The 12,111-nt window shown below is 40.7% G+C and overlaps 1 protein-coding gene across 3 annotated transcripts in view; it reads left to right on the forward strand.

Annotated features, from left to right (window-relative positions):
* Positions 1-12,111, forward strand: part of STON2 (stonin 2) — a 71,770-nt gene that overhangs the window by 14,835 nt on the left and 44,824 nt on the right. For 2 of the 3 annotated variants that reach the window (XM_034062617.1, XM_031048838.2), the window contains exons 2-4: positions 659-871; positions 1,280-1,534; positions 7,735-7,932. The exons of the other annotated variant lie outside the window; for it this stretch is intronic. In XM_034062617.1, the coding sequence (XP_033918508.1) occupies positions 784-871; positions 1,280-1,534; positions 7,735-7,932 (541 nt within the window). In that variant the 5' untranslated portion in view covers positions 659-783. The remainder of the gene's footprint in view (positions 1-658; positions 872-1,279; positions 1,535-7,734; positions 7,933-12,111) is intronic. 3 annotated transcript variants of the gene reach the window in all.

Raw genomic sequence — 12,111 nt, forward strand, 5'->3', positions numbered from 1 at the left:
TTTGTGGGATACATCCTATTGGAGTGCATACTAATTAAGTTGCTGTGTCTGTGAAAACATTTGCTGGGCTATACAGCAAAATCATGCTTAACTCCAAACAACATCAAATACGTTGCTTTTTTAAATTGTGAAGTTCCAGTCTAGCAGCAGAGTTGAAATTGCAGCTGGCTGGGAGGGCACATATTCATACACAGACCATGATGAGAATGACGGGCAACCCATCATAATCCTAGAACCAACTACATATATGTTATTGCTAATAAGAAACGCAGCTTACTGCTTGCTCTTAAGAGGGATCAGACATCATAAGCAGCAAGATGAGCAGGAACATTCTGACATCTTGGAGTTGGGTTTAAGTTACACCATAATCAAAGTTTGCTAACCCTGTGAGAGTCTTATCACTTTCATGCTGGGGTTATGAGAAGTATGGCTCCCTGGGTAAGGAATAAACCATTGTTTTTGTGACCGACGATTTTAACATGAGGATGTTTGAAGACCCTCAAATGCTTTAATTAAATGTCTCTCTAGACACAGCAGACATTCCTGTCTCAAAATTGGCAGTACTTTGACAGTACTGTGCCTGCCATACATAAATTGGTTACGGTGGCACTTATTTCTCCCATTTAATAAAAGACATTATTTATTCCTTTCTTAACAGCACTTGAACAGAATAGGAAGTGCAAATGAGGTGTTTCCCTCTATTGGCTCATCTTCACTGTGCCTCTCTCTCATTCTGATTCCTCCCTATGATCCCCAAGTGAAGATGAGTAGCCTGCTGCGAATATGACTTCTCTGACTAGTGTCATTGCCTCCCACCAGTCTGAGTGGGTGTCCTTCAGCGATGAGCTGCTCCTCCCTGTTAGCCCACGAGGTAAGCTGTCTGATTGTCTTTGAACACTGTGAGACTGTTTGAATTAGAACAACTACTGTCAGATACCTGGCATCACAAAGCTTGCCTTCTGAGTGGAAGCAGGATGTGCAGAGGTTGAATTATCTCCTGCTACCCTTGCATAATGGGAGAAATTGGGCCAAAGTATTAAATACTCTTCTGATGTGAGATTTCCGTAGCATAGATCTATTACAGGGGTTGGATCTGTCCTTTGAGATACAGAGGAAGTCTCACCTTTTATAATCAAGTACAAAACTATGCCCAGCATTAGTCCAAAAACTACATTTGGTGAAGGACATTTTCTGCCTACATTTAATGGCAAATTCAAGTATTTAAATAAAAAACAATGAAATGATGATGAGTTCTAGCAATTCTATTTTCATCTCTCAGCTAGGACTGAGGAGCCTCCAGAGAAATGTTTTTTTTCATCAGACACCTCCTCAGAAGAGAACCACAATGCGGACAGAGAATTTCAAGATCTCTCCCACATAGAGCAAGAAAAAGCAGCTGACCAACCCAAGGTGGATTCTGCTGTGCTTGGGAACCATATGTGTCCCAGCACTGATTTGTCATCATCCATCAGTACTTGGGTTCAGTTTGAAGATGCACCATGGACCAGTGCTCCATCAAACCATGCACAAGCAGGTAAGGCAAATGCATGAAAAGATCCCTTCCAGCAACATAACAGAATACACCAAGAGCCTACAGGATGTTTTTCCTTGCTCTTTCATTTCTCAGAGGTTGAACTTTTACTAGTTTGTACTGTACTTTGACACAGTTAATGTTACCAGGGTTTCAAAAAGGGCTCATGATTTTGTTCTGAGTTGAACTAGAAGCATTATATTTTTGTAAAGAAAATGAAAGATTTCTGTGATTCATTCCACTTATGCCTTGACCCTGGAGAAATGCATTCATGGGGAAACAATATAGTGGTGTTTTCAGGAGTGACATTTCTTATGTACAGGTATGAACAGCCATCTAAAAAGTCTGAGCCATGTTTGCCTCTGTAATCTGGAACTGAGGGAATGGTGATCACTGTCCTTTGTAGTCTTAGTCTTTATCTGCTCATATCCCTGTATGGTTTTTGCTGGAAGCTTAGTGAGACCAACAGCTAGTGTGCCAGTGCCCATAAGTACTTTCTGCTGTCTTTTAGTGCTGTGATTTAGCAGTTGGAGAATTGCAAAGACAACACTGAAGTTGACTGTAATTCCAGGACAACGTGCACTTTTCAAATGTAAAAGTTCATTCTGACACACTTCAAACATGCATGCAAAGCCTCTGGCTTGCCTTCTCAGCTTATGTGAACTCATATGGCTATATAAGCTTCCAGCTTTTGTGTATAAACAAACTTCTGGTCCTCCACACAGGAGGGTGCCAAGCAATTGCCCAAGTAAACATTAGTTTACTTTCTCATGTTTAACTTGAGATTCTCTCTTAATTCCACTTTGTTCCTGATATTTATTAAAGCAGTTTAAAAGAGTTACAGCTTTACTCTGATCACTGGGTCCATCAAATACTCCCTGTAATGTGAATAATGCTTCTGTCAGAAAAATTGGATTGGCAGCTTTGGGTTGGGTTTTGGGTAAAACCCGGTAGTTTTCCATCTGCTCTTTTTATGCATGCTATAGGTTACTCTGAGACAATGGTTAGACCTTTGTGCAGGAGAGGTGGGTGAATCTTCAGGAAAAAAGTTTCTGTTAAGCTTTGCTTAAGACCTTCTTATCTTTATAGTTATTTGTTGATTGTTGTTAGTTGTAAATACTGATCATGGTAGTGAGGAGAGAAGGAAGAGCACCAGTGAGTGTAAACCTGTAAAACTAAGGTGGTCTCCTCCCTCTTATTTAATTTCATGGTTAGATGATCCTTACCCCTACTCATACAGCCACATACATTTTCAAATGGAGTTGTTGGTTGCTCTGACACGATGTTTCCTTCCTAATGTTGCAATATCCTTCTTGAATGGAAAATTCTAAAGTTTACCTTCTTACTAAGCTTAAAAAAAAACAAAAAAAAAAAAACAAAAACAAATTTTTTGCTCAGTCTAAATGAAGCCATAACAAAGAGTCTTCCATAAAACTAATCTCATGGTGTATTACTTGATTTCCCATCCTAAAATGGATGTGGTCCAGGCTTAGGTTTAGGATATGTACTTGGCAAAACCACTGCCTCTTGGTTTGTGTTTTCAGTCACAGGGGACACTAGGTTGTAGGAAGAGGTCTAGGATATCCAAAAGAGGTGATTGGAGAGTATTTTCCCAAAACATTTCAGTTTTGAAGGTGGCACCCATTTGTTCTCCTGTAAAGGCTTGTCCCAAGTGGTCCATGCCACTGAGGGGGTTTTTACACACAAATGTTTAGCATCTGACTGAGATTCATGGAGGAGGATGGTTCCCCTGGCAGTTACATCAGGATGTACTCCATGTCATCTTTCTCCAGAAAGCTGTTATTCTTTAACTATACAGAACCCCTAAGGAAGTGGTGTGGATATTTTAAAATCCTTCTTTGTGACCTAGTCCCACTCCTATTCTGGACCCTCTATTGTAAGCAGCCTGGACACTGCAGATCACAGCCTCTAAAGGGAAGGTCATGGGGCAGAAGAGATCACAGGTGTTTACTTCTGGCCCGCTACTCTGAGCTCTGAGGGGAATTTGACAGCAAGAGGTAGGATAAACTTCAGCCTTCAGTTGTTCTCAATTAATCTGCAGGTCACGTCTTCTTTCTATGGGCGGCAGCAAAGCTGGGGACTTTGTTATAACCAGGATATGCTGACAGGCTCAGTGGAAACCCTGTGGTGACAGCAATTACTCATTTCTAGTAGCAAACAGCCCACATAAGAACAATAGCAAATAGCCAGATTGGGGGGGGGGAGGGAGGGAGAAAGGACAGTATAAAGGCCAAGTATGGACAGATGGATTGGTATGAGAAGCATGGAGACGTCGGAAATCTGTTTCCTGTGCAGGCAGCTGCGAAGAGCAACGTCGTGAAGGTTCAGCACACCCGGCTGCATTCCTGTCCCAGCTCCAGCACTGTTGGGAAGTTGTCTGTCTGTCCATGCAGAAGCAGCTGCACAGCTGACTAGATAATTGCCCAGGCTGATGGTGAGGCTGCCTGGAAACATGTTTTGAGAAGGGCTTGTGATGTGCATTTCCAGAGTGCCATGAGAGCAGGGAGGATGGGCCCTAGGAGGGAGAGGTGCTGTCAGACCTTAGGGCTACGGGATTTTTGCACATGTTCCCCTGAAAGCAATTTTGTATCCCAAAGTGCTCAGAGTCTGAAAAAATAATAATTTAAAGATAACTGCCATGTAGTGGTTATCATATAGGAAATACACTTAAAAGAAAACCAAGGCTGATGCTGGATCCTTGTTGTCCTGGGAAAAGTGAAGACACAACTGGGGGAGCAGAAATTAGGGGGACTGATAGGAAGAAACAAGGTTGAAAACACAGGCAAAGAATTTGGTAGATGATAAGAATGGTCAAAACCTGAGGTATAAAAATGAAAAGCACCCATTGTGAGTTTCTTAGTGGAAATTATCTAGGACATTGCTGTAGACCCTTCTGCTAGGTTCAGGCAGACTAAATGCTAGACAAAATCTTTCTTTCAAAATATTTCTGCTCTTCAGGTTTATGCATAGACAACTCACAGTTGCCAAATCCACAGGGGTACTCCCTGGGAAGCAGTAACTCTTGGGCAAAGCCACAGAAATATTTACTTGCAGAAATGATGCATTGTAGCACCTTCTTCCCCATTTTCCTTCTGCTGGGGAAAGTCAAAATTGGATTTTTCTCATGGTTACTATCAGGCTAGTCAAATTGGTACTGCAAAAGTGAAAAAATAGAGTTTTAGGCTCACCCAAATGCTTGCATCACAAACACGACACAATCTGTAAGTGATCACAGCCAGCCGGTGACATGACATTTGCATTTCTTATACAATGGGCCTCCAGCTCTCGATCTCATATTCTACCAGTGTTAGCTCTGTGCTATCGAATTCAATGAGGTATTCAGCAAAGGACCAAAACTAGAGCAAGGCAAGATCTGTTACATCATCTGATTCACACGCCACACACACACCACCCCCACTTCTTCAAAGAGCTTTGTCTGGTTTTAAATGGCTCAAGTAACTTGGACTCCTACCATGTCCCTGGAGAGGCTATCCCACACCAAGGCAAATCTCAGTTTAACCATCTAGTACTCTTCTGTGTGCATGTAGGAAGTACATGCAGCACAAGATCAGCTGCCTAAAACTAGACCAGCTCTGATGCTGTCCTAAAATCAGAAAATCTGAGGTGCTATGTGATAGGAAAGGAATGAATGCTAACAAGGTTGACTGTAATACAGTGTAGGGATCAAGGAACGAGTCCTCAAAGCATCAAAGAAGAATGAATGCTTACAGTTAAATCTGCATGCTAAAAGCCAATCCATCATATTAGGAACAAACATGTCAAGAAAATTAAAATGCGCATAGAAGTAAACATTTTTCAGTTTGAAATGAATCAACGAGTTGATTTTCAGTATCTTATGCATGCTACAGGATTTGCATATTAGGGGAAGTTCCGGCACTGGTCTTTCATTCTGAACTGATTTCCAAGAAATTTCTGCAGCTGAAAGGCTGTGAATTTGCATGTGTTGACTTAGAGACCAGATTCCAATTTTCTAGAAAAAATAAAAAAGTCTACTTATGAGTTTGCTTTCAGTGCCTCCAGGAATTTGAAGAGCAGCAGGAGCATCTGAACAAGGACCTAAACGTGTAGAAGTTTACTTTTGCTTGTCTTACTTCTACAGACTGATAGATTTATTTGGCTCACCATAGGGGAAAATGCACTTTTACTAGTTCCAGAGGTTAGTGCTGGGGGAACCTTGAACAGTCATAGGTGGAAGCTGACTGGAGTAATATTTTAAAGAGTATCTGTTGCAGAAAAGCTCTCTGTGGTTATGGTTTTGCAAAGTACAAGTCTAATTCTTTAGAAAGATCAAATAATCATATTCTTCCAAAGTTGCACAACTTATCTGGAATAAATTTAATTTTCCCCTATATAGAAGGGAATACTATTAGTGCAACACTATTACAGTCAGTCTCCCTCTTAGACAGAAATTGTTTTTGGAAAGCACATCAAGTTGACAGTATATGAGTTATTAAATCTTACATGTTTCTAAATTAACTTATGTTTTTCATATTGCTGTGTCTGACCTTAAGAAATGCTAAAAATCTAAGATCATTTTTATAATTCCACAATTTCTAGTGTTCCATATAGAAAACATAGTTAAAATCCTTGGCTCTTGCTATTGGTTTGCATATGGAGCTCAGCTTTTCAGCTGGTCCTCTATGCCCAAATTAAGCACTCTGTCTTCAAAGCAATTTCAGGTGAATTTTTAAGGATGGCTTTCAGATGCCTCATGCTATGTTTAACAAAAAGCCTGAGGGTGGGACTGACAGATCATAATCGTACACTTGCCATTGTTTCTCTACAGGCATCAAACACAACACAGTGTAGAATTACTGAAGGGAGAAGCGGGGGGGTTTTGGTCATGTCACTAACACAACAACTGTCAACATGTGTGGTAAGGAATCAGATCTCCTGACTTTCAGCTCCTCATCCTTAGGATAAGGATTCTACTTGGAAACAGTTCAGTACAGCTCACAGCTGTACAGATAAAATGCATTAGTGCATGCTTACCTGAGTCACAGTGCAGCTATATAAAATAAATATGCACTTTTCAGCTGGCAAGGCAGAAAGCACTGTTTGGATATTCCCTCTGTGCACACAGCATGGTTTCCATAGTGTCCCATCACACCACTTGGAAGGAGTAGAAAGAGAGAAATAAACTTTAATGTCATTTTGCCATTTTCTTCCAAAGTATCTCTCAAAGTAATAAGGAATAAGGGTTGTTTATGTATTACATGCTGTGAAGAGAACCTCTGTGTCAGTAGTAGTTCTGTAACTGCAAGATTTGGGTTGTGTTGAGATCTTTGTTGGTTTAAAAGCTAAGCATAGATGTACTAACTCAAAAACCAGTTGTTATGCTGACATTGCATTAGGATTAGTCTCTACCAGTACACCTTTCCTTAGTTCAGCAAGACTGTTTTTGCCACATCTTTATTTATTTATTTCGTCATTAGAGTCGCACATTGTTATGAATATTTATGTGATATTATGGGCTAAAAGGATGCAATACAGAGAGTATGCAATAGGAATTCATAGTAGTGGATGTATTAAGATTGTGTTCTGAACTCTGGGTGATGGTTAGGCAGGACTGAAGTCTTTGACATGCAAGTGCGGCAAGTGAGTACAACAGGATGTTTGGCCTACACTGAGCAGTTAATTCAGATTGCAGCACTACATCCTGCATCTTTAGAAACAAAAGCCATTTCTAGTGCCCATCAATAGGTCAATTTCAGTTTATTTTTATACTCTCCTCCCATGTGGAGCATTCCTGAGATGACAACTACATTTGAGTGGGTGTCACAGATAGGGAATGCTTAATTACATTATTTATAAAAAGCTGTGGTACTATAAAAACTCCAGTGTGTTGCACAACACAGACATTCAGATCTTAGCAGCAGCAGCAGAAACATGAAATCTTCTTGGTTTGAAAAGTCACAGCTTCTGCTGTAGTGGAACACCAGGAAAACATACAGCAGCCAACAGTATGGGATCTATGGCAGACAGCTGAATAGTGCCAGAGGGTAACAGTGCAGGCACTACTTAAGTTGCTGTGTGTTTGTTATAAAATAACTGTTGCTGTGGATGTTGGAATTTATGTTTACAGAGTTTTGGTACACTGATATAGAGTGATCTTGGAAGATTGCCCTGTAACCAATACCTGTTTGTTTTCTGCAATCCAGTGTCTCCATCAAAAGCACCCAGCTGGACTTGCCCCTCCTCCAGCTCTTCTGAGAAGCAAGCGCATGCCTCTGAGAGCAGCTGGACAACCAACTCTGAGGACACCAGCAGCCCAAGCATTGCTCCCTCCTACACAGATCTGCAGTCAGTTAACACCGAGGACTTGACCAGTGGAAGAACATCTGCAGCAGACTCGGCTGGTAAGAGAGAAGCCTTCAAGCTTCGATCTCAAATCTTTTTGATGCTACTCAAACTCAGTGCTTAGAAGTGATCTACAGGGAATGGATCTGGAGTAGTACAAACTCCAGGATTAGGCAGACTAACACTTTGTTCTAGTCCAATTCTCAACAAAAATCACATCTGGATTTGGCACACCCCATAGTATGTACAGGCTCCCAAACAGCCAAGTGTAACTATGTACCTGTTGGTGGACTTGAGTAAAATGTTGGAGCACTTCTGTTTTTTCCCATTCCACTTAAGCTGATCTAAGGGCTGGTTCTCAGTATTCTGTGGGAAAAGCTAGATGCCCTTCCTAAAATTCTACGCAGAAATTTTCTTAGCTTGCCAGTGTATTCAGCTGAGGCAGATCCACATGCCCTTCTCTTTCAGAGTGCTAAGACATATCCAGGCTGCTGGTTGCATTCTTGCACTCTGCTTTGCACTGTTGCTGTAAAGTAATGCAGACAGTGTAGGAGATGACAGAGGGTGGTTCAGTAATAGATTTAGATCATTTAAGAATCCTTTATCTGACCTTGTAGGGAACTATTCAGATGGTGTCCTGAATGTGGAAAAACGTGCTGCATGGCATTGTAGCTCATTGCTCCTCAGTTATTCTCTGGATGAGGAGAAATAAAATGGTGTAACCTGGGTTGTGCAGCATTGGGATGACAGGAATTCCTGAATAACAAAGCAAACTTGCACAGAGCATAAAAAGAGCTGGTATGTCAGGACACAGAAAGGACACAAATACACAGCTCCAGGAGGAAGCACCTGCAGTATGTTGGAAGCTGTTCACCCCAAGCTGAGGAAGGTCAGTAGCTACCCAGTTTGGTGATGAAAATTGGTTCACTGGTGTCATGATAGCTCACACTTGAGATATTTAACGTGTTTTCCCTCAGTGAATGTCACAGTATGTGTGAAATAAGATCTGTTTTGGGAGAATGGATTTCCTAAGCCCCACTGGGGTCACACATCCCTTCCATAAGAAACATATGCATACATCATGTGAAAAGAGTATTATTTTATGGTTCAGTGAAACTGGATTGGATGTCAAGGAAAGTTCATAAATAGCAGCATGGTAGGTACTGGCTGGGTGCTTAAGAGAAAGGATTGGTGAAGAAATAGTGTTTACTTTGGATAAGTAAAGACCTTTTCATCTTTTAATAATAGTACAGTCAGTCTGACCATTTTTATTTTAGAATACTCTGCTTGTCTGTACCTCCAAGTTTGGAAAGCACTGATAGAAAGACAGAGTAGGCAAGCTATCATTGTGTGCCAGCTGTTTGGATGCCAGCATGGGCATCAGTTCTGTTCTGATGAGCTCATGTCTATTAGGGTGAAATGTAAGAATTTTGATTTGGAGCATGTGCCGGATATTCCTCTCTTGTTGAATTGTTATAAGTTGCCAAAAGGTGGATGTTGTCACTGGGGCTGTCTTCATGTGAGCAAGGGAAATGAGGGACACTGAGCTCATATAACTTTGAATCATATAGAAAAATGAAAAGCAAAAGTGCTGCTGTATATTGCTGACATACATACAGAATTATTTGTTATATAGGGCTGAAGGATAAGTTGATACTTAAGTAGAAGCTTTGTGTGTAAACTTCTTACTCCATTTTTACCCAGTCAGTCACAAACTGTTAATAAATTAGCAAAGCAGGTACAAAAAAAATACATTCCCATCAGCTATAGATTTGTAAAAGTAAAAAAGGTAGGTAATATAGGCAGGATGGCTGTGTCATTAGCTAAAACATAAGATATACTACCTTAGTGTATAGAAACCTGAAGTAAGGAATACACTAAGTCTTCCTACCACCAGGTATGGAGTTTGCAAAAGGAAAGCATGAACAAAGCACATTTATTTGCTCCTGTTCATGGGATGGCTCCCAGGCCATTGCTGGAGGTATCTGCTGGCATCAGGCAAGGTTTGTGGAGGTGAAGGAGCTGAGGACCTGGTGGCAGTTCTTGCTGCTTTTCTGTTGTTCACTCACCCTCGCAGTGTGTAAATGGACAAAAATGCCTAATCATGTTCTTCTTTCCTCTCCAGAAATTCAGTTATTCAAACCTGACTTGATTCAAGCACTTGATTTGCATTTCTCTTCTCAAAAGACTGTCTGCCTCAGTCTGGAGTGGAGTTTCATTGCCTTGATGCAGCCTTCAAATAACATGTGTTTTTTCCATGAAGGAAAAGAGAGTGTTGAAGTCACGTTGCATGTTAACCAGTATCTTGATGCTAAGGTCAAGCTTGGTGGAAGGGAACAAAATCTGATTCATTTCACTGCTAAAAAAAATGTACTGGAAATAAAAAAAAAAAAAAAAAAAAAACAACTTTTGATCTACTTAGATCAAAATTCTACTTAGACCTGATTCTGTACCGTTATGGGTTTAGTGTTGTTTCAAGTGAGAAAAATCTTGGTGAGAAAAGCAAACTACTTGGTAGTCAGACACTGAGTAAAATAACTGTTTTTAGCCCTGGTGAATTTTTATTGCCTGAACAGCATAGAAGGGAATCCAAGATATTTTATTCCATAATTTCACTCGTCTGTAATTTATTCTGCATGCAAAATGTGTAAGCATCAGGCTGCCTCTCAAAGGTCAATGTTTAGAGTTTTGTGTGGGAGCAGATGAAAGCCTGAGGTGGGTCTGACTGCAGGAATGCACAGAGCCAAGTTCCACTGTTGAGAACGCACATCTTGGTGTCTGGAACTGGTAGGCTTCAAGCAGGTGAAATGGCTGGGAATCAGCTTTCTCACAACTGACACAGAATTAAAGTGTAAAACAATTCCATGGGTTTGAGCTTTATCTAGTGCATGTGTTTACATAAGATATGACTTAGGAGGTGATAAGTGAGAAAGATGGTAGGGGCCAGAATGATCCAAATCTGAGAGTTTATCCTCACTATGGGGAGGACGACTGCAGAATCAGGATAAGCTCAGTGATAAAAAGGCAGCAGAGTTCGCAGTGGTGAAGGTAAATGTTACAGAAACAGACCTGAGAAAGATTTGCTTTTCAAAGCACAGCTAGAAGATGCTACACTTCTATTGTCTGTGCTGGTTTGAATTCTGGCATCAAGAAGGAAACCTTTAATGTTCTCGTTGTCATTGGCAGCATGGGGGGCTATTTGGCCCTGCAGCAGCTAGCCAATAAATTTGGGTCAAGTAGTAGCAGATTGCTCATTTAACATGAGCATATTTATATGGTTATAACAACAAGCACTTCACAGCAGCTGGGGTTTCACACTGTCTGTGAAGCTATATTAGGTGCTGGTGAAGTGGCCCATTGCCTTAGAGCTTCCTATCATGTATGGCTGTTTCTCAGCTTGGGTCAATGAGCATGGACAAGAAGCAGGAACTTTTGGCATTTGTGCCATACTCTTCAAGTTAAGTAACACAGGACATCTCTGTTACTGATTACAAGTATTTATTCATTCTGAACGAGATGCCTGTCTCAGCTTTCAAAAAAGGCCAAGTATCTACATGTCAGAAGAGAAAGGGAGAGGCCTTCATGTAGCCGTGATTATAGCTCTGGAAGCACAGGGATCTGTTCCGAGGTTGTGCACAAATACCTCACAGCTTGATTTGGATTTCTGCATTTCACCATTCATTCTAAAATAATGTTTATTTATCTAAATTTAATAGAATATATGAGCTATCTATATTATATAATAATGTTCTGTGTGTTTGTATGTGTATCAAAAGCTGATTAACTTTGTATTTGTAAGTTCCCTGATAGTTATTTTAGGCGTGTTGTTGCTGGTTCTGTTGCTGTTTCTGTTGTGATTTGTATCTTAGCAGAGCTGCAGCTACACCGTGTTTGATGCTGATGGCTCAGTTTGCTGACCAGTTGTTCTGTTGGCATTCTTCTGAAGCTCTGGGACTACTGGGATACTGAGGAAATCATTTTGTTATTATTTTCTGAGAACTTCTGCATTTTTGGAGATAGTTGTATGTGTGACCCCTAACTGCTCAAAATCCAGAAAGTTAGTAGGTAGCACAAGGAATGAGTTCTGAGAATGTTGTTTTCAAAGTAAATTGTGTGGTTTAAGGAGGTTCTGCTGCTTCTATTTTAAAACTTGGAGATTACAATTCTGGCAGGCTTGGCTCCAGCTATTTCTTGGAGGTAATGGAGGGCAAGTAACTTTTCAAACAGTACTTTTCTAT

The sequence above is a fragment of the Melopsittacus undulatus genome, chromosome 4, assembly GCF_012275295.1.
Source record: "Melopsittacus undulatus isolate bMelUnd1 chromosome 4, bMelUnd1.mat.Z, whole genome shotgun sequence".
In the NCBI taxonomy this organism is placed as follows: domain Eukaryota; kingdom Metazoa; phylum Chordata; class Aves; order Psittaciformes; family Psittaculidae; genus Melopsittacus; species Melopsittacus undulatus.